Here is a 21,617-nt window from a genome sequence, read left to right as displayed (position 1 = left end):
ATGAATAATAACAGAATGGTGGGAAGTCTTTGTTTTCTTCCTTTGGAGTCAAGAGACTCTTTCTGTTGTATTTTTTCAAACTGCGCAGAGGAAGTTGTGTAATAAAGCTTCAAGCAAACAATTCAACTGCTGGTTTAATATCAGAGCATGAAGTCACAGTCATAAATCAATAATGTATGCTATTCAACATTGTCTGTGACTATAACGAGGCCTGTGCAAATAATAATACCAGGAGTGTAAATACAAACATAACAGTAAGATTAGAATGCATTACATTGTCATGTCTTATACTGAATAAAATTTGTGAACCATTCCCAGATAGTTTGGCCGAGGGCAAAATCTCATCACGTTATGTTTTATGTAAATTCAATGCTGTATATCTGAGCGCTGCCTTTGTACTTTTGACTGAACTGCCTAGCAAATTTGATGATGGCTGTTGTTGTTGTTTATTAAATAATATTATTCAAGTCGTGTGATATTGCTCATACATAATTGCACCCCAAGAAACATTTAATGTAATGAGCTTTGAAATAACGCAATAAAAATATTTTTACACATGATTTTGGATAATTTTTAACCCAAAAAAAGTTATGGACTGCAGCTTTACATAATCTTTTGTGGGTATTTTCAGAAATGTTCTATTTATTTTGCAATTAATTAAATTAATTAATCGACACATCATGTAATTAATTGGATTAAAATTGTTATATTGACTGACAGCCCTAATATATATATATATATATAGATTTTGAAACGTACAGTGCTCATGTTTATTCAATGAAGTCAAAGCCTTTTGGAAAATCTATTTGTGGTGGTCAGATTTGATATTGTGGCGCCCAGCCACAAATAAATCAATGTGTGGGAAATGCTGTATACACATACACAAAAACATACACACAATATCAGAATCAAAATATATAAAAAAAAATGTACCCTTCAATATCAAAATAGTATCGGTGCTATGAAAAAACGGGGGTGTTTTTCAAGCAGACACACTGTAGCAGGTTGCAGCTATCTGTATCAGGTGCCAGTTTGGATACGGACAGAGCCCAAACTACAAAGAGGTATGAGCGCTCTGGCAAACAGATCAAAAGTCCTTTCCAGTTACCCTGCTATTTGGAAGCTTTCCTCTTTTCTATCCGCCTTTGATTTAATGACCACTGATCCATACATCACAAAACAGTCATGCATGTTGAGGGCTAGATGATCTCACCTGCATTTAAGTGGCACTCTTTGATCTGGTATTGCAGCTCGTTCTCATTTGGAATGTCCTTCCATGTGGCCAAGAACACCTGACGCTCTGATGAAGAAAAGTTTAGAGATTATCACGTGGGATTGGCCAGTCAGTGTCTAAAGTGTGTTCAGTCCTAGTTACATCCAATCAATCGACTCTTTTATTAAACGCAAACAAAACCTCAGTGTGAAACTGTTTTTAGATCGAGCATGTGTGCGCAGCGTGCTTGTACCCATTTTGCCATCCTCCACGAAGAAGACGCTGAGAGGGATCAGGGTGCTGAAGTAGAAGACATCAATGTTGTTTTTCACAGCCACCTGGGGTGAGAAAGGTTAAGTGGTCAGACGTTTTAATATACTTCACTGCATAAGGGTCTAAAACGCCTCTGCAGCCCGACTGCATTTTGATGCTGTCCTTATTCACCAAATGGAAAGCGAGCTTTCAGTTGCATGGAAAGGGACAGAAAAGGGAAACAAGAAGAAAGGCACAAGAGCAGAAGAAAGGGGTGGCGGAAATCAATGGTCGCACCCCGCTGATGAGTTCTTTCATATTTTACACCATGTGAATATTATTAGACAGCAAATCGAGCCATAATAAATCTAATGAACAAATTATTGCATAACTGACCTCTGTTTTTAAACACCCATAGTGTTTTTTGTTGGAAAGGAAGATAATTTTTATACTTTTTGGTTAGACACAGAAGCACAAATGCCAGACTTATTTTTTATTTTTATTTTTTTTTGCATTTTCTGACTAATTTAAAGAAAAAATGTGGATTGGCTTTAAAAATAGTTCACCCAAAAATGAAAATTTGCTCACCCCCAGGCCGCCCAAGATGTAGATGAGTTCGTTTCTTCATTGGAACAGAATTGAATACATTTAGCATTACATCACTTGCTCACTTGCCGTGAATGGGTGCCGTCAGAAACAACATAAAACAATATTATAATCCACAAGTAATGGACTCCAGTTCATCTAATAACATCTTGTGAAGTGAAAATCTGTGTCTGTATGAAACAAATCCATCTTTAAAATGTCCATAATTCCTTAAAACGCAGTCCTAAACAAATATGGCGCTGGATTTTTATGTGAGAAGATGGGACTTTTTTATTATTATTATTATGAATTCTGAACTCATATTTTGGCAAGAGGTGAGCGTTTAAAGCTAAAACACCATGATGATGTACTTTTTTTTTGGCAGCTTTTCACTTCTCAAGACCTAAACAGTCGTGTGGTCTACTTGTGGATTATTTTGACGCTTCTGGACTGATGTTTTCTCCAAATCTGTTCAGATGAAGAAACAAAGTTTGGGTGAGTACATTTTCTGCAAATTTTCATGTTTGGTTATACTACCTCCTTGAATAACACAAGTTTAAAAAAATAAATGAGTATATATAAATACACTTGTATGAATCATTCAGAATAATCTAATAATCTACAACATGCATATACAAAATAGAGAGGTTTTTTTCAACTTAAAATTTTCTGGAAAAGGGCAGCTGGTACAATTTTTGTGTTCCACGGAAGAAAGAAACTGGTACAGGTTTGAGATCACAGGACGATACTAAATACACCGGTTTAATTAACTTGGACATGGTCAGGTCATAGCAGCTCCCGGCCACTCAGAGGTCATTGAGTTGCTGTTTAAAGTGATGACTCTTGAGCTCATGAGAAATCTGAATTCATTAACACAAGTCATAAACACTCTGCAGGCAGCTCAGTTTAATACTGAATACCCAGATGCTTGACACTAACAACAGTGAAGAAGAAAAGAGTCACAGAAGGTGATCTTTAAACACGGGGCGCATGAAGCAAAGAGAGCAACCCAGCAGGATGTCACAGGCAGAAAACAGAGGTGGAGGAGGAAATATACTGGGACATCATGGTGTAAATGAATTCTGAGGGAAGGAACAGTCAGAGCAAACACTGTTGGACATCCATCTGAAGATCAACCGACACAATGGTGTAAAAGCAATGAGGCAGAAACATGTCGATAAAAATCATATGAAACGATGATGATTCGTAATGACATTTGTATCTGATTGATTATCTGCATTAGTTGACTAGATGCCGTGGGCAAGTACTCATTATCTAGAGTGTTTTAAAGGCATGAAATTGAATGTTTTGCAGTCGCTGTTCACACAAATGATCTCAGTAACTAATGAAGCACGTGGGGACGACTGACTCAATCGTGTGTGATGTGCAGTTCAGAGTTTGGAGGTTTGGATTCACAGAGATGTCATGTAAACATTAACCGCATATTTGTAATGTGTTATTTCCTGTGAGATGATTAATGCAAAGAAAGGACCTCGGGAGGACCCAATGGGTGTGTATGAGGGCATAAAAATACACGGCAAAAGGCAATAATGGATTGTACCTGTAGGTTGTTGAGTGGGTCCATTTTCATCACAGGGCCGATGGTGTTGAGAGGGAGGGAGATGTCGATGCTCTGGCTGGGCATCAGTGGAGTGTGCATGGCGAGAGGTGTGGTGGGGATCACTCCAAAACTGATGACGCAACAAAAGAAGACTATAAAACATATGTACATAGTCTCTAATTGCTCTACGTACATGTATCAGTTACAGAAAAGGCAAATGAACACTTGGCAACAAGAAAAACTTTTTACGTTCCTGGCTATGTGGCCAAAAACTTTTTGAAGAAAAAAAAACACACACACATTTGATGGTTTAAACAGCGAGCTATGTGAAAATAATTTTAACAATTGATTTTTTTTATTGTTATAGTGGCTAAAATAAATAAAAGATATAAGATTATATAAAACATTGAATACACAAACTACACTAAATGTATAAAACCAGTTATATTGTGAAACATCACATTTCAAAACGGTTTTCCATTTTTAATTCATTTTTAAAACAATGTGTTCCTGTGATGGCAAACATGATCCCTCAGAAAACATTTGAACAAATAGTCAAGAAACATTTCTTATTATTATTAGTGTGGAAAACAGTTGTACAGCTCAGTGTTTTTGTGAAAATAGTGATTCAGAAACAGAAACAAATCTTTAACAACACTATAAATGTCACTTTTGTTCAATTTAATGCATCTTTGCCATGTAAAAATAATAATTTCCTTTAAATCCTACTGACCAGGAATATTTTAATCGGGAGTGTATTTTAAATGTCATCAAAATATATTTCACAATATAAATGTATTAACAAAAATTCTACATACAATTCTATATTCCGATTTATACAATTTAGTATGTATATAATTAATTCATATAGCCAAAGATATTTTAATCATAAGATAGCTTAATTCCATCAAAATGGTTACAGGAAAATATACCCCAATGATCATCATCATCAACTATCCTCACAATGACTGTAAACAGAAACACAAGCACTGACCTGTTCTTGTTGAACTGGATGGCAAAGTCAGTCATGTGCTGCAGGGCTTTATTAATGAAGGACATGTCCATGTACATGTGACCTTGACGCCGAGAGAAGGTTCCAGATATCTCCAGTCCTTTCGCTTTGACTGCTGGCAGCCATACCTTCACAAAACCAAAGAAATGAGTGCTCACGGTACATTCTCTAACTTACAGTTTGTCTAATTAATAAAGTAAGGCTATGATCTTCTCTAAGGGAATAACTACATTCGTTCTAAATTGAAGGGCAGTTAATTAGAGGTCTAACATTAACCTACACTCACTCACTCACTCACTCACCCAAACACTGTTGCATACAAGAACTGAGCTGGCATCCAAAAAGAAACAAAATCAGATTAAAAGAGACAAACTGACACATATATAAGTAGCATGAGGCACCCAGAGCACCAGGGGCATTGGAAGAACTCTACAAGGTAGTTTATAAAGTATCCTAATAAGAATAATTGTGCTCTGTCCTACTCTACTGACCTACTCTGGCTCTAATGGAGCTCTTATTAATGATGTTGCTCTCCCGGGAGCCGTTCTGCACGCTTGTGTTTCTGTAGCACATGAAGTTAATGCACATGCTGGAGAACGAGAGCAGACTGAACTTCGCTTCTTGAAAGGCTCTTCATTATGAATGAAATGGCTGCTAGTGAGATTATGCCCTAGTTAATTCTGGGATGCCAGTTGCAATGCTGTTGGATTGGATTTGGCCAGGTTCTGGCTGATAAAAGATCAGAAACGGGTGAGGTGTTATGGTTTACAGTTTAATGCAGAGTAATACTCACAGTTTTAGGTGCCACATATCCTCCTGTAGCAATGGACATTCCTGAGGACAACTCAAACAGGTCATTGAGGCCACTGCTGAGAGCAGCAGGTGTAGGAGACGGAGCAAAGGTGTTGGGTACCGAGGACGGGATGAAGTTCTGGCCCACCTTCGTGAAACAGACAGAGTTCATAAGACTTCTGAGTGTCAAAAGGGTTGAAATCACTCTAGCAAGTATCTGTGTAATCTTTCAAACAACAGCAACAGGATTTCTTCATGCAGGTGATACCAGCTGTGCAGTTGTATTAGAGAAGATTTTGCAGTGTTTTTAAAACAACAGTCTCCTGCGCTCACCAAGTCTGAATTTATTTGATATGATATTGTGAAATAAAGTAATTTTTTTAACTTAAAAAGAAACTGTTTTCTATTTTAATACATTTTAAAATGTTATTTATTCCTGTGATGTCAAAGCTGAAATGTCAGCAGCCATTACTCCAGTCTTCAGTGTCACATGATAGTTTAGAAAATATTCTAATATACTGATTTGGTGCGCCAGTTATTATCCAATATCACTGGTGCTCATTTATCAATAAATTAAAAAATAATTGATTTTTAATTCAGAGTGGGGGTGGGGTTCAAAAAAATACTAAGCAGCAAAAAACAGGTTTTTCAACTTTGATAATAATAAGAAAGGTTTCATTCTGAAGGATCATGTGACACTGAAGACTGGAGTAATGGTTGCAAAGATATCCGCTCTATCATCAAATAAATACATTTGTCATTTTAAAATATATTAAATTATAACAAGATTCCACAATATTAACACCTTATTAATAAATCAAATAAATGCAGCCTTGATGAACAGAAGCAAGTTTTTTTTTTTTAATTTTTAATTATTCCAAACTTTTGACCAGCAGTCTAAATAAGAGCAGACCTAGGAAAAACAAGGCATTTAGGTACCAAAAAAAAAACATCAATAACAAAGCAGGTTGTGTTAAACAGAAGCTCATCATATCTAGAACTTGTCACCTCAAAGCAGGATGGATTTTTGTGCATGCAAAAGACAGAAACGAAGCAGAACACACAGCTAGCTCTACACAGGCTATTAAGAATCATATTAACAGCAGACAACATGCTGAGTGTGGACAGACGGATGCGAGCGGAGAGAGAGGAGCTCACTTACTGCAGGACTGCCCCCAACACCTCCTCCCAGGTCTCCCCCGAGCTATAACAGGGAACAGAAGACCCATTTCAGGCCAACAAACAACATGAGAGAGACAGAGAGACACGTCAACCATCCACTAATAACACAGCTTTGCTGTTTACAAAAGACATCACGTCACAAACAACTTTTAAACCCTGCTATTTTAAACTTTGTTTGTCTAAAATCAACCTGAAAATGTAATCTTTGAGACACCGGCAGCCAACAATTCTTCTCGTGTGTTGGCAAAAGTTGCGGGATTTAAGAAAAAACTGATTTGTGAGTGAAGTTACTGCACTGAAATACTGAAAGAAAAAAAAAACTACTAGACTCTGAACAATATGACAGAAAAATGTAACCAACCATGTCCATAACCTGAGGGAAATAATGCTGTAAGACCTATTTTACAGTAAAACAAAGAATACAAACAAAAATAAGAGAAATATTATAAAAGCAAGACAAGACTATTTTATTCATTAACATTAATTGGACTGTGTAAATGTTTAATATAACAGGTGCTTGGAGAGGTTGAAAAACGAGAGGTTTGGTGATATCAGCATTGAAGGACACATGTTTCACCAATGTATTTAATATTGATGAAAGACAAACATTTCTGTTTGTTCGGAATAAAGTTCACTGATGCATCACGCACAATAACACTATAAAAGTTCATTTAGAAAGTAAACGGTCATTTCTGATTCTATGATGGCCAAAGCAAAGTAAATTCTTTCTCTTAGTTCACATTCCTCTTACTGACCTTCAGCTGTACAGTCACCTTGATTTTCTCACTGAGAAAATGAGCGAGATTAAACAACCTTGCAGCTTCACACTCAGCGGGAAACAAATCACAAGCTGAGCCATGAAGTGCAACAAGCAACGTTTAGGGTACGGGAGAAATGGATGGTTGTGTCAAATGCAAATATAACCCAATCTCAATGGAGGAAAAAAACACAAAACAAAAAAACATTTGATACTTTCTTAGTCATAATGTGATTCAGATTAGACATAGACTTTCTTATATGAGCTAAAGAGGCCGTCGAGACCATGAGTTAAAAAATGCATCCCTTCAGGTGCTGAGTCCACAGTGTTCGTCTCTTTGAAACACTCACGACCTTGAGCACTTGTTCATTGTTTAACATTTCTGTCTCCATGATAAGGATGACCAACACATTGGTATTTTATTGGAATGACTCATTTAGTCAGCAGAAGTATATTCACTGTACTGAATAAGAAGCTTTGTGCCAGTGTTAAGCTGTGAGTTGCGACCAGGTTTAACAATTGGTTAGAAAGGGTAAATATTGTCAATTCAAAATCTTGTTTACATCTGTCCATTTTGAGTCTTGGACTTTTGTTGGATTTCATGTCCATTTAGAGAATTTACTTGGGTCAAAATGTCAATGTCAGCATCCGGAATCAGTGGCGGAATTATTAAACCAGAACAAAATATACCAAATATGTTTCAAACTCTTTGCACTGGATGTATATGAGAATAAATCTAAAGTGACTAGTCTGTCAGATAACCATTGTGACCCATCTTACTTTATGTTCTTATCTCATCTTTCTTGGGGCACAAGAACCAGCACTTTGACTTTTCCCATCATCTCAAGTCTCACAACCTGTGTTTTGCTCATTTGGCAGAGGAGTGGTTCATCGGGAGTATCACTGAGCAGGGAAACTCAATTATGAGTATATCACTAGTCTGGAGACGGGATCGCAACACCTTTCCTAACACGCTGTTCAACACGGCTTAAGCTTGAACAGTATCTTCACACAGCGAGTGGCATGTCTCTCTATCCTGGTTTATATAGGGCACCCGTGCAAAGCTCTGACACAGTAACTCTTCCAATTTGGGAGAAGATTGAACTGAGGAGAAGCACCTGCGCTGCCCAGATATAAACGCTTCCCATGTGTCATGCTGGAAATGCCTGCAAGATGCCTGCTTGACAAATCCAATTATACACAAGGAGGAGGAAATAGGCCTTTTGTGGCTCCAGGAAAAAAATTAATTAACAAATCGTTTCCGGACTGTGAAGATCCTGGCAATATATCCAATAATATTCTGGCAATATATCCAATAATATTCTGGCAATATATCCAATAATATTCATTAAAGGGACAGATCACCCCAAACATTTCTGTCAGCATTTATTTACCCTCATGTCATCCCAGACAATACAATTTTCATTAGCGGCGCACAAAAGAAGGTATTTTGTTAAAGAAAGCTAAGTTCAATTTTGAAAGCTCTCAATTCAAAGCCTGACGAAGACCACTCGTGGCCAAAACATTGCAATCCATTAAATTATAAAGCATTCTTTGAGGAGCAAAAGTAATAGTGTGCCAGTCTTTTTGCATTTGCGTTTTAAAGCTCGACAGCCATCATTTACTGCCATTTTTTGAAGTTGTAAATTGGAGTATGTCACACAAGAGAATACTAGTCTTCCTACTTTTAAAATTTCACTTTTAATCTGATAGCCGCATTTCCACTGTCGGGCCAGTGCGAGCCAGGGCTTAAATCGGGCCGGGCGGGGCTCATAGCCAAAGAGAAGTTATCAGAAAACTAAGAAATAAATCACTGGAAATAACGTGATCACACACAAACATGATAAAAGCGTTTGTTTGCATGCTTTGTTAAATATTCAAATTCAAAAGCATCGATGTTTTTTTTACTATAGAATAAGTGATACATTGATCATAATGATTTAATTTATCAGGACTCAAAAAATTAAATCACACATCAATACACTTATTTCTATTTTATTTATTTATTTTTAACGCTTATGAAAATAGCCTGCTTTTTCAGTCGAGTCTGTTTCTGTTTATTTGTAGCCACAGTAGCCGTCACATTTAGAATGAATGATAATTCTATTTTTATAAAAGCTCCCGAACAAAAACATTATTATATAAAATCAAGCGGTCATATTTACCATGTTTACTATGGTAATGTTAATGTCTTTTGCATCGTTTATAAATAGTTCTGCCTTGTATGGTGATTATAATCCACATTGGATCAAGTTATTTCAAACACTGTTTGTTATTACTGTTATTACCATTATAAGAGTCGATCTACGACTAATTCTAAAATTAAAATAAGTGTAAATATTACACTACAAACGTACAGAAGATTTTGTGAATATTTTGATGTCCTTTTAAAGAGCATGATTTGCACAGATCCTGACCAAAAATGTAAATCTTATTTTTACTTCCCTCAGGAACTGTGTATGTGTGTGTTGAGTGGAAGATTTTATGTGGGTTGATGACTGCGTATAAAGTGGCAAGACTTTGAGCCCTGGGGTTCTGGTGAGTTTAGGAGAGCGGGGAATGATATAACACTTTTGAGCTCTCAAACAGAGTCAGAACACTTCATATACCACACTCTCTCCACTCCAACACAAGTCCTGCAGCTATGATCAATGCTCAAAATAATATTAAAGGGGCCATAATTTATAACTCAGCAGCATGATATTTTAAAAGGACCGGCACATCAGATTCCATTATATGTAAACCATAAACTGCATGCATAGTCATGATCATCCTTCAATTTGCTCCATTATTGTTCAGGTTTGGATTTGCAGTACTGAGCAGCATTCAGCATGTCAATAAATGATGAGCACTTGCTTGGTCAGAGCGCTTACGCAATCACATTCCAGTTAAGAAGCACTGCGTTTCGCTGAGTTTAACCCTGTGCTTCTTCACTGTCATCAGGCAGAAGATTGTGAGACCAGGTGGCCATGTGTGTGGTTATCGCTCAAATGTGAAATATACTGCTGCAATCATCTCACACTGAGTGGAGTGCCCTAAAACCTTGAAACCACACCTGCACCAGTGAACACGCTATCCAGGCTGAGCACAAGCCTCAGAGTGAAAACACTGGTCGCTCTAAAAAGAGCAACAGCTGCATGGGCGTACACCTGAGGACATGATCAACTGTTGCTGATTTATCAATTTCAGCTCACTTGTGAAGCAATAGAATTACAAAACCTATTCAAATGTAATTATTAAAAATATAATTGACTAAAACATTCAAACAATTCCACTGTTTTGTTTAAACAAATTTGCACTCCCTATTCACGATTAAGAAAGAATAGTTTCTACCAAAATACCATGGTTACTGTGATACAGTAAAAAACTAAAAACTAATTTATAACATCCTTTAAACAGCATTTCTTTCATTGTTAAAAAACAATATTATATATTGACAGAATTTACATTTTGAATAAATGTCTTGTTTAAATATTTTGCATAAAAATCTAAACACTCTTTAAATAACTTGCATTAGTTTATATATATAAAAAAAAACCTGGCATTGAGCTAAGAAAAAATAATTGTATGTCTCGTTTCCAACAAGCAGTACGGTAGAGTACAGTAAAGTATGATTTTGGACAGTACACCCTAATCAAACTTGCGTTTGCACCGTGGAAACAGTGCATGGTGGAAAGTAGCGATCGGCGTCATACTCGCGCAAAGAAGATAATGCAACAATGCCTGCATGTAAAAAATTCTAAAATACATTGCTGTATTTTTTTATGTTTGTGCCCTTTGATGTAAACAAGCCCAACACGCATAAGCAGCACAGTGGAACGAGTGAAGGAGACGCTTCATTCGCCTTGTGATATCATTCTCCTTGTAACACGCACAAGTGACGATTCTCTGTAAACCAACTTATTGATCTGCAGTGAGCCATTAGGTACCAGATCCTGTGCTAGGTACCCTAAAAGAAGGATCCCAAAAAAGTGCTACGTATGGTTCACTATTTTGGTACCATTAACAACTTGTCAGTGGAAACAGAAATAACTGCGTACCATACTGAACTGAACCGTACCGCTCAGTGGAAACGAGGCTTTATCATCACAATTTTGCCAAATAAAGCGGTTTATATACTTGTACTAAAAAACAAAACAAAAATATTCAATATTTAAATCGATTTTTTGCATACGATAGCAACAATATCTAAGGTAACCATGGCACTTCAGTGGAAACTATGGTTATCATTGTAAAGAGTTTAATTAAGGGATGCGGGTCATTACACAGGACTGTAAAATTATAAAGAAAGCACACGCACCAAACTGTCAAGACCACCTCCGAGTAGATCCACAGCCCCTATCTGCATGGAAGACCCCTGGGGCACGTTGACGGGGGGACCGAGGTCCAGATTAAGCAGGTCTCCCAGAAGGTCACCCTGAGATGGAATGACTTGGGGTTGATCGATAGATGCAGCTGGGCCAGAACTGACTGGACTCTCCCCGGTGTCAATACTACAAAAGAATGATGATACACAGTGAGATGGGTAACACGAAGTGAACAAAGGATTCTTCATTGTCCATTGTGTGAGAGAGGACAACATAGTTTCTGTGTGGCATTACTTTCCATGAGCTCCCCATTGTATTACTGGACTGAGACGGATTCAGAAATGCTTTTTTAAAAAGCACATAGCAATAATACGAATAACAGGGATGGCAGACCTTTACCATGACTTTGAGTTCTTTCTCGTAACAACTTTTTAAACCATTTCATAGAGCTCCCACTAACAAAGAGCCATTTTAAGTCAATGAACATTTCAAGAAGTTTAGCCGTATTAGTACCTGCCGTGCTGGATGGGCAGATGTTTGCGGTGAATGCCGTGGCTTCCTTCCACAAAGGCATTGGGGGGTTTGTGGTAGACGGAGGCCAGCGAGCCGATGTGGCAGATGAGCTCGTCCAACAGGGTGGGCTCGATCAGGTCTGTTTCCTCTGAAATCAAAGGCTTCTCAGACAGCACAACCTCTTTAGCAGTCACAGGGTCAGTGGACAGCAGACGCCAGTAAATATAGCCACGATCACGCAGGTCAGGGTTATCAGAGTCCTGATGTGATGAAGAAAAAAAGAATAGCGTAACTGGAGAGGAAACGTGACACTGACAGCCAGACACTGAGAATTTTATTCATCATCTTCATGTTAATGTAATTATTATTATGATGGTGTGGATGTGTTCTGATGCTGATGGACAGCAATGCCCAATGTTGTATACAATGAGCATAAGTACGCAAATGTCCTTAATCTGATAAAGTGCATTTAACATTTGTTAACTCTGTTTTCAAAATGTGGGGAGACTAAAGACCAAACAAATGTATCTGTGCCATTTTCTAAGCTGCTAATAACAAGTTATAGTGTAACACTACAGTTTATTATGCCCAAGCACATCTCCATCTCACCTGCGTGGCCAGGCTGAGCACTTGCTGAACCAGCTCCTGAGTTTCTGAGGGCTTCTTCAGGAACAGCTTCACTATGGCTGTCAGCAGAGTCAACTGCACCTGAAGCAACAAATGCAGCAGATACTCAATCAGATCCCTGCTTTTAAACAAACTATACACGGTGTAAACAAAAAACACCATAACAGAAAACTGTCAAAAAAAAAAAAAAAACTAAACAAAAGCAAGCAAAACAAACACCGCCACCCAAACAAAACAAAACACACCTAAACAAAACAAACCAAAAACAAAACACAAAACAAATAACAAAAACCAAAACAAAATAGAAAACAAACAAACAAAAAAACAAACAAACAAAAATATATATCAAACCTGAGTGCTTTCATCATGAAAGCCCTCAAGGAAACTCTCCAGGAGCTCATCAGCGTTGTCGATACGCTCAGCATATTCACCCACAATCCAAATCATGGCAGCTCGAGCATCTGGCTCATCCAAAGAGTCCAGGTTTTCACACAGAGTGGCAATTATGCTCTCATACCTGCGCAGACAACAGAGAGGTCTTTCAGCTGCCCATTAATTATTTGTTCTTTTATTCTACATGGACTTTTTCTTTTTCTTTAGATAGACAATGTAAAATTTACACAATTCCAAAACATAGTGAGTTGCCTACACACAGCATTGCTTAATAATCATAATAATAATAATGAAATTAGTTGAGATGAGAGCTGTGGACTGACTTGTTGGGGTATTTGCGGAAGATGTCCCTGATGACCACAATGGCCTCTTGCACGACGTAATTGACCTTAGTCTGGATGAGGTCCAGCAGAGTGCTAACACAGCGCTCAGCAGATTGCTATAGTCACAGATAGGAAAAGAAAACTCAGTCACAGTTACAGATTTTCAAACATTTCTCTATTGGATGAGGTGTCATACAAAAAGATATATAGGGCTGAATAATGAAGCAAGACATACCTCCACTTTAATAGCACAACGGCCGATGGCTCGAACGGCTTTCCGAACAAAGTCTACATCCACTTCAGTGGCATACTCTTTCAGTTCAGCCAATACCTGGATGGAAATCAACATCATTTTAAGTGGACTTCTATATACATCAATCGTACTTCTGAGAGGAAACGCTGAATGACCTCCACAAGAGAAAGAACAGGAAATGGATAGCTCAGTCTCACACAAGGTTATAAGCTCTGGGGAAAAGGTCAGGAAGAGTATGATATTAACATTTTGCATATGGACATGTTTATGGAGCGAATAGCTAAATGACATTATATAAGTAAATGAAAAACAGCAAAGTAATTTGCTGTCATATGCAGTGTAAGCACAGCTGTCAATTTACAAGAGGCAGATTAGAGCTTGATGGGCTTAAAGGGTTAGTTTACCCAAATATTAAAATTATGTCATTAATGACTGACCCTCATGTCGTTCCTAACCAGTAAGACCTCCGTTCATCTTCAGAACACGGTTTAAGATATTTTAGATTAAGTCCGAGAGCTCTCAGTCCCTCCATTGAAGCTGTGTGTACAGTATACTGTCCATGTCCAGAAAGGTAAGAAAAACATCTTCAAAGTAAATCATGTGACATCAGAGGGTCAGTTAGAATATTTTGAAGCATCGAAAATACATTTTGGTCCAAAAATAACAAAAACTACGACTTTACTCAGCATTAAACTGTGTCCCGAAGATGAACGGAGGTCTTACTGGTTTGGAACGACATGAGGGCAAGTTATTAATGACATAATTGTAATATTTGGGTGAACTAATCCTTTAAGTATGTGCTTTTTCCTAAACACAATGAGAGACTGTCACTCAATAGAAAGTGTAAGGACCATGTTCCTTTTAGGCACAATTCAGAGCAATGTAAATAGAAGAAGAAATCAACAATGCAGCTTTTCTGAAGCTGAATTTGTTATCTTTTGCAATTTAGGTCTTATATATCCATACAAAAAAGAAAAAATCAAATAACAGCCCATTTGTACATCAATTAATTTATGTAACATTGAGCTGAACATTTAATTTTTCATATGAAATGAACTGTTGATTTATTTTCCAGTTAATGCAATCTAAATCCCAGAGGACTGAGGCCAATGTCCTAGCAACGTGTTTGTTAGCATCACAGGATGTTGGACTTATCAGAGAGAGACTGTGATCTCTACATTTACATAAATGACATTGAGGATGATGATGTTATTAATGCAGCTTTAATTAGAGTTAGAGAAATACCTCTATTATTTGAAACTTTTAAAGGCCTTCTCTGGCTTCTAATGAAAGAAACTAAAGAAACTACAGATTCTTAAATGCTCAAACTTGATTACTTCAGACCATAATAATATCATGTGAAACATACACAATACAAAATGGTATGAGCTGTCTACTTAAAAAAATTAAATGGTAACATTTTAAGGCTTAAAAACATTTTACTAATGTTAGGGCTTGATTGTTTTTAATGGAATCTACCTGAATAAATATTGGCCTGTTTGTATTTTGTACAGATAATATTCTGTACAATTAAAAGACTGTATGCAGCCAGAAAGCTCAAACAAGAAAAAACTTGTTACTGCACTAGCATTAGCAAAGCTACTGCTCACTGAACAAAGCATCATGCCTCATAGTAGTAGTTCATGCAATTATCCATAACTATAAGCTCTACTCTTCTGCTCAATGGTAATGATAGTAACTTCATAACAGAAAACCTTTCAAATGTCAAACATAACTAAACACTAAGCAATTCATAGATGTTTCCCTTTACTCAAAAACACAAAGTATGTTTTTTTGCATGCTGGGAACTAACAATCAGTGCCAAAAATAAAACTAATTCACTAATAATTATCTTAAAATATATTAGGTAGCCTTCTTTCCTTATCTTTTTCAGATTAGTCAGTTCTCAATCCTCAAGCCTCAAATCTGCTTAAGTTTCCTTAATATATGAGGAAAACATTGGTTTTATTAGTGAAAAGTTCTTAATATTTTATATACCACACTGAACAACAATTTGTTTAATAAAATAAACACTATATTTATCAGCTAAATGATTTTAGTGAAAATTACAAGACCCTCATTTTTTTTTACAGTGTAGTTTTCTTGTTGAATATCCTGGTCACACTGTGTTTAAAGCTAAGAGTCAAACTCAGTTTGAAATACCTGGGCGATGTTGGCATGAGAGGCCAGGCGGATCATAATATCCAGTTTCTCCAGTTTGACATAGATGGGGTCATTGTACTTGACAAAGAACACTTTGATCTCTTGCTTCAAAATCTCAGGCCTGCAGTTAGAGAGGGAGAGATCACCATTTGAGGCTCAGTCAAAACATTTATAATTGCTAAGCAAACAGACAGCAGGACAATACTGCCATCTAGGGACAATACAGAATGTGCTCATGTGTAAAAGACACTGAGTAATAATAATAAGCAAGCACACCTCTTAAACTGGTGCCACAGAAAAACAATAATAATAATAAAAAAGATTAAAAATAGAAGGAGAGCAGTCTAACCGTTTCTGCACAATAAGGTTGATGTTCCTCAAGGCCACATATTGGACCTCAGGTTCCCCAGACAACAGCGTGACGAGGGGTGGAGAGAGCTTCTTCAGAAGAGTGTTGTAGTAATCAGTGTCTTTTGGCAGGAGCTCCAGAAACTTCATCAGTACCTTCACCGCTGACAGCACCACAGCCGAGTTAGCATGAGAGAGACGTGGGGTCACACGCTCACAGATACTAAAAGAGACAGAAAGAGGAAGTCCAGAAAGATGATCTGGTATTTTTTGCAGGAAAAGGTTTACCAATCTTTATTTTCAGAAAAAGATGACTTGATATATTTTTTATTATTGAGGCAGTTCCTGCTAAAATCAACAGATTGATCAAAGAAGACAAAAACCCTATTGTTGTTTGGATTAAATTTGCACAACAAATTGTTTGCTGTTTTTCAACCTTGGATTTGGATGATTTCAAAATGTTTCACTAAAGTTGGCATGGAATGGAACAAAATGGAATATAAAGTGTGGAGTACCTCAAGGTTCTATCCTGGATGCTTTTTTTAATTTTATTTATATGTCAATTTAATTTGACAAAAAAAATGTAGGGGTGTAACAAAAATATTACCATTACTATTGTAATAGTAACATTACTATTATTTTAATAAATTACTATTATTTAATATTAATATTAATTAATAACATTCAGACAGAGAAAGAGATGTGATTTTTTGAATTCACTTGGACTGATTAAACAATTGCCTGCATTAAAAACCAAATCCTTGATTTTAATTTCTTCTGTTTGATCTTCCCTTGAATTTCCTGTTATAATCTATGCAATTCATAAGCACTTTGTGTGGCTTCTTCATGCTTCTTTAAAAATTACACATGAATTCTATGAATATAATCAAAGAAGCGCTACACCTAAAAATACACCTAAAGGCAAGTCTCTATTTCCTCTCAGAGACTTATCCCCGAACAAATCTGTTTATCTCTTAATAACAGTCTGAAAACGAAAATGACTATCATGTGAATAAAATCTCAGCTCCAATTAAATTTCATCTTAAAATTAGCCTTTGAGGAAACTAAATGAATGGTAACAGCTCAATCTAAGGTAGCACTAATCTTTTTTGTTGCTGTTCCATTTCAAATCTAAAAATAAACCAATATTATCATATGCCTGGCATATGTAATCTTCTTCGACAATCACAAGTACAAGAATCAGCTTGTTGACATTTATCAGCCAGAAAATTGCTCTGACATGTCTGAGTTTAACCTGTCAGAGCAGACAACAGGCTTTTTCTCTCTCTAATCCACTTCAGGATTTTTGCAATGCAAATTCATAGTAACAGGACAGAAACAAACCCTGTAAACTACATAACTGCTCCAGACCATTAAAGAGGCCGGTTTTCATGAGATTTTTGAGACTGGTTGCCACGTATACGTCTAAACTAAAAAAGGTGTAAAGATATCTGTTTGCCTGTGCAGTCGCTAACTAAGTTATGCGCATTGCATTTTCTTAAAAGCAGTTTTAATTAAGTCTTCCATAAAAATAAATCTTCAATGGCTTAATGTTTGAAAATGATTTGAATTGGAAAATTAAGACCGCTATAAATATTAGTATTTTTTTTTAAGTTTACACTTGAGCTGTAAAATAAAATGATTATTATAATAATATTTTACCATTTTATTATATTACAATTTCACAAGAGTAATTTATAATTTTTGTTTTTATTTTGTTTTATATTTTATTTATTAATAATAATAACAATAATAATAATAACAATTTTAATAATAACAATAATAATTTAATATTAATTTAAAAAATCATTATTTTATAGTCATATTGATTAGCTATAAACACAGTTTTGGCCAAATTGGGAAGCTCTACAAACAAGCAAAGCTAAATTTTTATTTAAATTTTCATCAGAAAAATTGCAATTGCAATTAAATATTTATTCTCCAAATTGGGCCCGTTTTAAAATTGAACTAGGTATGAAAAATGTGTTATATAAATAAAATAGCCTTGGCTTAGGGGTGCAAAACCTGTGGAGAAATTCAAATCTTGCTGATACACATAAGATACAAAAAAATATATGTACATATAAACAAAATAAAATCATTCGATCTCCATAATCTCTATACACCTGTAGAGATAAAGAAGCCAGTGACTATGAGGATTATTATCCCCTCACCTCTGAGCCTCACGCTCGTCTTTGGGGTTGTAGTTGGAGAGACAGTCCAGGATGAAGATCTGACCCCACTCAGTGCATTCATTGAGGGCCGTCAGGAGCTTATTGATGTTCTGAGGATTCAGGTCCAGAAGGTTGCTGTTGGGGTGAGACTCGCTGATCTCAGACAGGGCAGCAACTGCATTAGCCACAACCTATGTGAGAATCAGCCAACAGTAAATAACTGTGAGTGGGGAAGTATGCATTCAATACAGTTAGATCCAAAGTATCTAACCATGGGGTTGGAATCAGCGATCAGGTCCCTGAGGGAATCCAGAAAGCCCTGGTCCTCCACCATCTGGGCGTTGATGTCATGCAGTTTGGCCACGCACACTGCAGCGGTCTTCCTCACATAGGGGTCTTCATCCTTCAGACACTTTCGCAGAGGCTCGCACAAGTACTCAGTGATCTTGTCCACACGAATACAGCCCATTGTACGCACAGCCAGAGCTCGGATCAGAGGGTTTGGATCCTCACAGTCCTAAACAAAAAGAAAGAATAACTTCAGACCTCTGGGTGGAATTTTACAAAATCATGATCCAAAATTTAACAGCAATTCTCACCTTGACAAAGCTGTTAACGGCCATGATGGCCATGTCAGGTTGACTCTTGGCATAGTTCATAAGGTACAGGTAAACCAGTTTCTTCAGCTCCAGGTTATCGGTCTGCATGCAGTTTACCACATCTGGAAACAAGGAACTAAAGAAACCGGTAAAAGGGTATTAGCATAACTATTTGGATGAAAATAGTCATCTTTTAAGAAATGTGGGAAGTAAGAGTGCATGTCTGATTCAGATATGGAGGTCAAAGCACCTGACATCCTTGCCCACTGTCATGGCTGCAATGACTTTCTTCACTGCTTCTTTCCTCTTCTCCTTCTTCTCATTGTTCAGCTCGGCCTTCAGCTCAAAGATTTCACCTGTAACAGAGAGTAACATGATCAGCGCTCATCTGATCTGAAGAGTTCATTGGAACAGAAGGGTAGCAGTAAATACAAATGTACCCTTAAAATTACCTGGAAAAATCAACAACTTATTATAGATTGGTGGTGTGTCAGAGTGCCTGTATGCAAACTGAAAAAAAACTGTGTGTGTGTCTTCTACTTCGATCGTTTACAGACATGAGCGTGCAAATGCAGAGGCATCGTGGCCATTCAAAGCAAGGAGCACGTGCCTTTCCGATTTTTGAGCCAAACATATTTGAATGAAAATTTCAAAAGGCAAAAATGAAATATTTTTACATTTTAAAGTTCTGTTCCACGATTATTGCAGGAACAGAACTGATAAAATGCCAGTGGCTTTTGGTGAAATTCACATTTTGAAGCCAAAATGTGTATTATAGCCTCTATGAGTTGAGCATATCCAATGAATTTATACGCATGGATGGTTGGGGTTCTGGAAGACTGAATCAATGATAATATCAATAATGAGTCCTGTTCCAGCTCCAGCTCATAATTTAAAAGTATGTAACGGGATCTGAAGACATTGTAGTATTATTACAGTGAAACTTTAAGTAATGTACATTTTTATATTAGATCATTATTTTTATATGGTGTTGGGTTTTGAGTTCAGTTGTAATTTTTCTTGGTTTAAAATATTTTTTTATGTCTAAAGATTTCAGTCCAGGTCAAACCCAAATTTTTGTCACTAAACTATCATGACTCATAATAAAGAACGAAGCACCAGAACTGAACATACATGGTCTAAAAATACAAAAAATATTAGATCAAACTGTAAATTGTTCAGGGGTTTCAGTTCAGTTCTTTTTTTTAATCATATTACTATCCCACAGCCTAAATGAACAAATTTAAGCTCTCCACTTGCCTTTTTTGTTGGTGGTAAAATACTTGGAGTCAGTCATTCTGACAGCTTCTCAGATCTGAAGAGGAGGAAATAAAGCACATTTACATATCAACATTTTAAAAACGCATAAAATCAACAGTATAATCTCAAAATATCCTTTATTGACAGCTGGCAATTTTCATGAAATTAGATTACAGATACATATCTGAAACATGCCTGTAATTCCCAATTTACACAGGAAATCATCAGGGACAGTTATGTAGAGCATTGCTACATGAACATACACAGTAACACAGCCTTGCATTATAAAAGATTACATAGACTAAAAATACGTCAAACTTAATATTTGCAGCTGTACTTCAAAAATGTTCTGACCGTTAAGTTTATTAATTGGGCGTGACCCAAAAATGATCCAGCTATGCTAGGCTAGTGAAAACCTTGGAAGCAGGATCTCTATCGACTGAAATACAGACTTCCGTCCTAACTAGATTATAATGCAAACACAGAAAATCAGATACGCACAAGTGATGTAAGAATCGACGCAATATACGAAAATCCTCGGTTACTGGAGCACTTCCCGGAGAGATGGGAGACGCGGTTGCTTCCTCTGATTTCGGTCGGCCTTGGAAGAAGATGGAGCGCACCCGGAAAAACAAAATGAAGCGCGGAACCAACACGCGAGGAGAGCGCGTGAGACAGACCGGAGCCTCGCAGATGTTACACCGGATGCAGACAAGAGACGGGTGTGTGGCTGCAATCACCATAGACAGTAAAAGAATCACGCACCATTCTTATATCACATAAGTGCGCTTTATACAAACCGCGGTGGCGCTGAGTTTATTACATCAGTTCACGAGGCCATATTAGATTCAGTAATGCATGAGAAAATATCACAGCAAGTGTTTTTTTTTTTCTCAGATTGGTGAAAACCAGAGAGTGGTTACATTAAGTCAAAGAATTTAGACTAGATTCCAAAATATTGGTGACTGCAGGTACCTAAAGTGCTTCCACTTTTTTCTTTTGTTTAATTTTGTTACATGTTATCCTTTGAACACTGCCAACCATCATGTTTGATTGTTTTGAAGAAGTATGGCATATCTTTACACATTGTGCATAATCTTATTATCACGTTATAATATCTATCATTTCTTACAGTGCTGAAGTTGGTTCACTTGGTTTATTTCTTTGGATAATTAAACATTGACAGGTCATACTATGCTTAAATGGACTGTTCAGATTTGTGAAATTTCACAGTAAAAGTTTAGTCTGTTGACCTTAGTCCTTAAATTAACAGCTTTCTACATTTTCTCCAAGTGGGCTAAAT

The 21,617-nt window shown here is 36.8% G+C and overlaps 1 protein-coding gene across 1 annotated transcript in view; it reads right to left on the bottom strand.

Annotated features, from left to right (window-relative positions):
- The window catches only part of LOC132140894 (AP-1 complex subunit beta-1), a 41,182-nt gene extending 20,191 nt beyond the window's left edge, over positions 1-20,991 (bottom strand). The window contains exons 1-20 of the mRNA XM_059549946.1: positions 20,816-20,991; positions 20,315-20,369; positions 19,305-19,410; positions 19,055-19,190; positions 18,727-18,972; positions 18,456-18,646; positions 16,283-16,504; positions 15,934-16,054; positions 13,753-13,848; positions 13,518-13,633; positions 13,153-13,318; positions 12,784-12,882; positions 12,175-12,434; positions 11,655-11,847; positions 6,578-6,619; positions 5,417-5,563; positions 4,606-4,751; positions 3,612-3,741; positions 1,467-1,551; positions 1,214-1,300 (exon numbers count right to left, since the gene is read on the bottom strand). Coding sequence (XP_059405929.1) covers positions 1,214-1,300; positions 1,467-1,551; positions 3,612-3,741; positions 4,606-4,751; positions 5,417-5,563; positions 6,578-6,619; positions 11,655-11,847; positions 12,175-12,434; positions 12,784-12,882; positions 13,153-13,318; positions 13,518-13,633; positions 13,753-13,848; positions 15,934-16,054; positions 16,283-16,504; positions 18,456-18,646; positions 18,727-18,972; positions 19,055-19,190; positions 19,305-19,410; positions 20,315-20,351 — 2,626 coding nt within the window. The 5' untranslated portion in view covers positions 20,352-20,369; positions 20,816-20,991. The remainder of the gene's footprint in view (positions 1-1,213; positions 1,301-1,466; positions 1,552-3,611; positions 3,742-4,605; positions 4,752-5,416; positions 5,564-6,577; positions 6,620-11,654; positions 11,848-12,174; positions 12,435-12,783; positions 12,883-13,152; positions 13,319-13,517; positions 13,634-13,752; positions 13,849-15,933; positions 16,055-16,282; positions 16,505-18,455; positions 18,647-18,726; positions 18,973-19,054; positions 19,191-19,304; positions 19,411-20,314; positions 20,370-20,815) is intronic.
- Positions 20,992-21,617: the final 626 nt, after the last annotated feature.

Source organism: Carassius carassius, chromosome 5 (genome assembly GCF_963082965.1).
Source record: "Carassius carassius chromosome 5, fCarCar2.1, whole genome shotgun sequence".
In the NCBI taxonomy this organism is placed as follows: Eukaryota; Metazoa; Chordata; class Actinopteri; order Cypriniformes; family Cyprinidae; genus Carassius; species Carassius carassius.
Note: the sequence above shows the minus strand (reverse complement) of the source record. Positions and strands in the feature narration are given on the sequence as shown.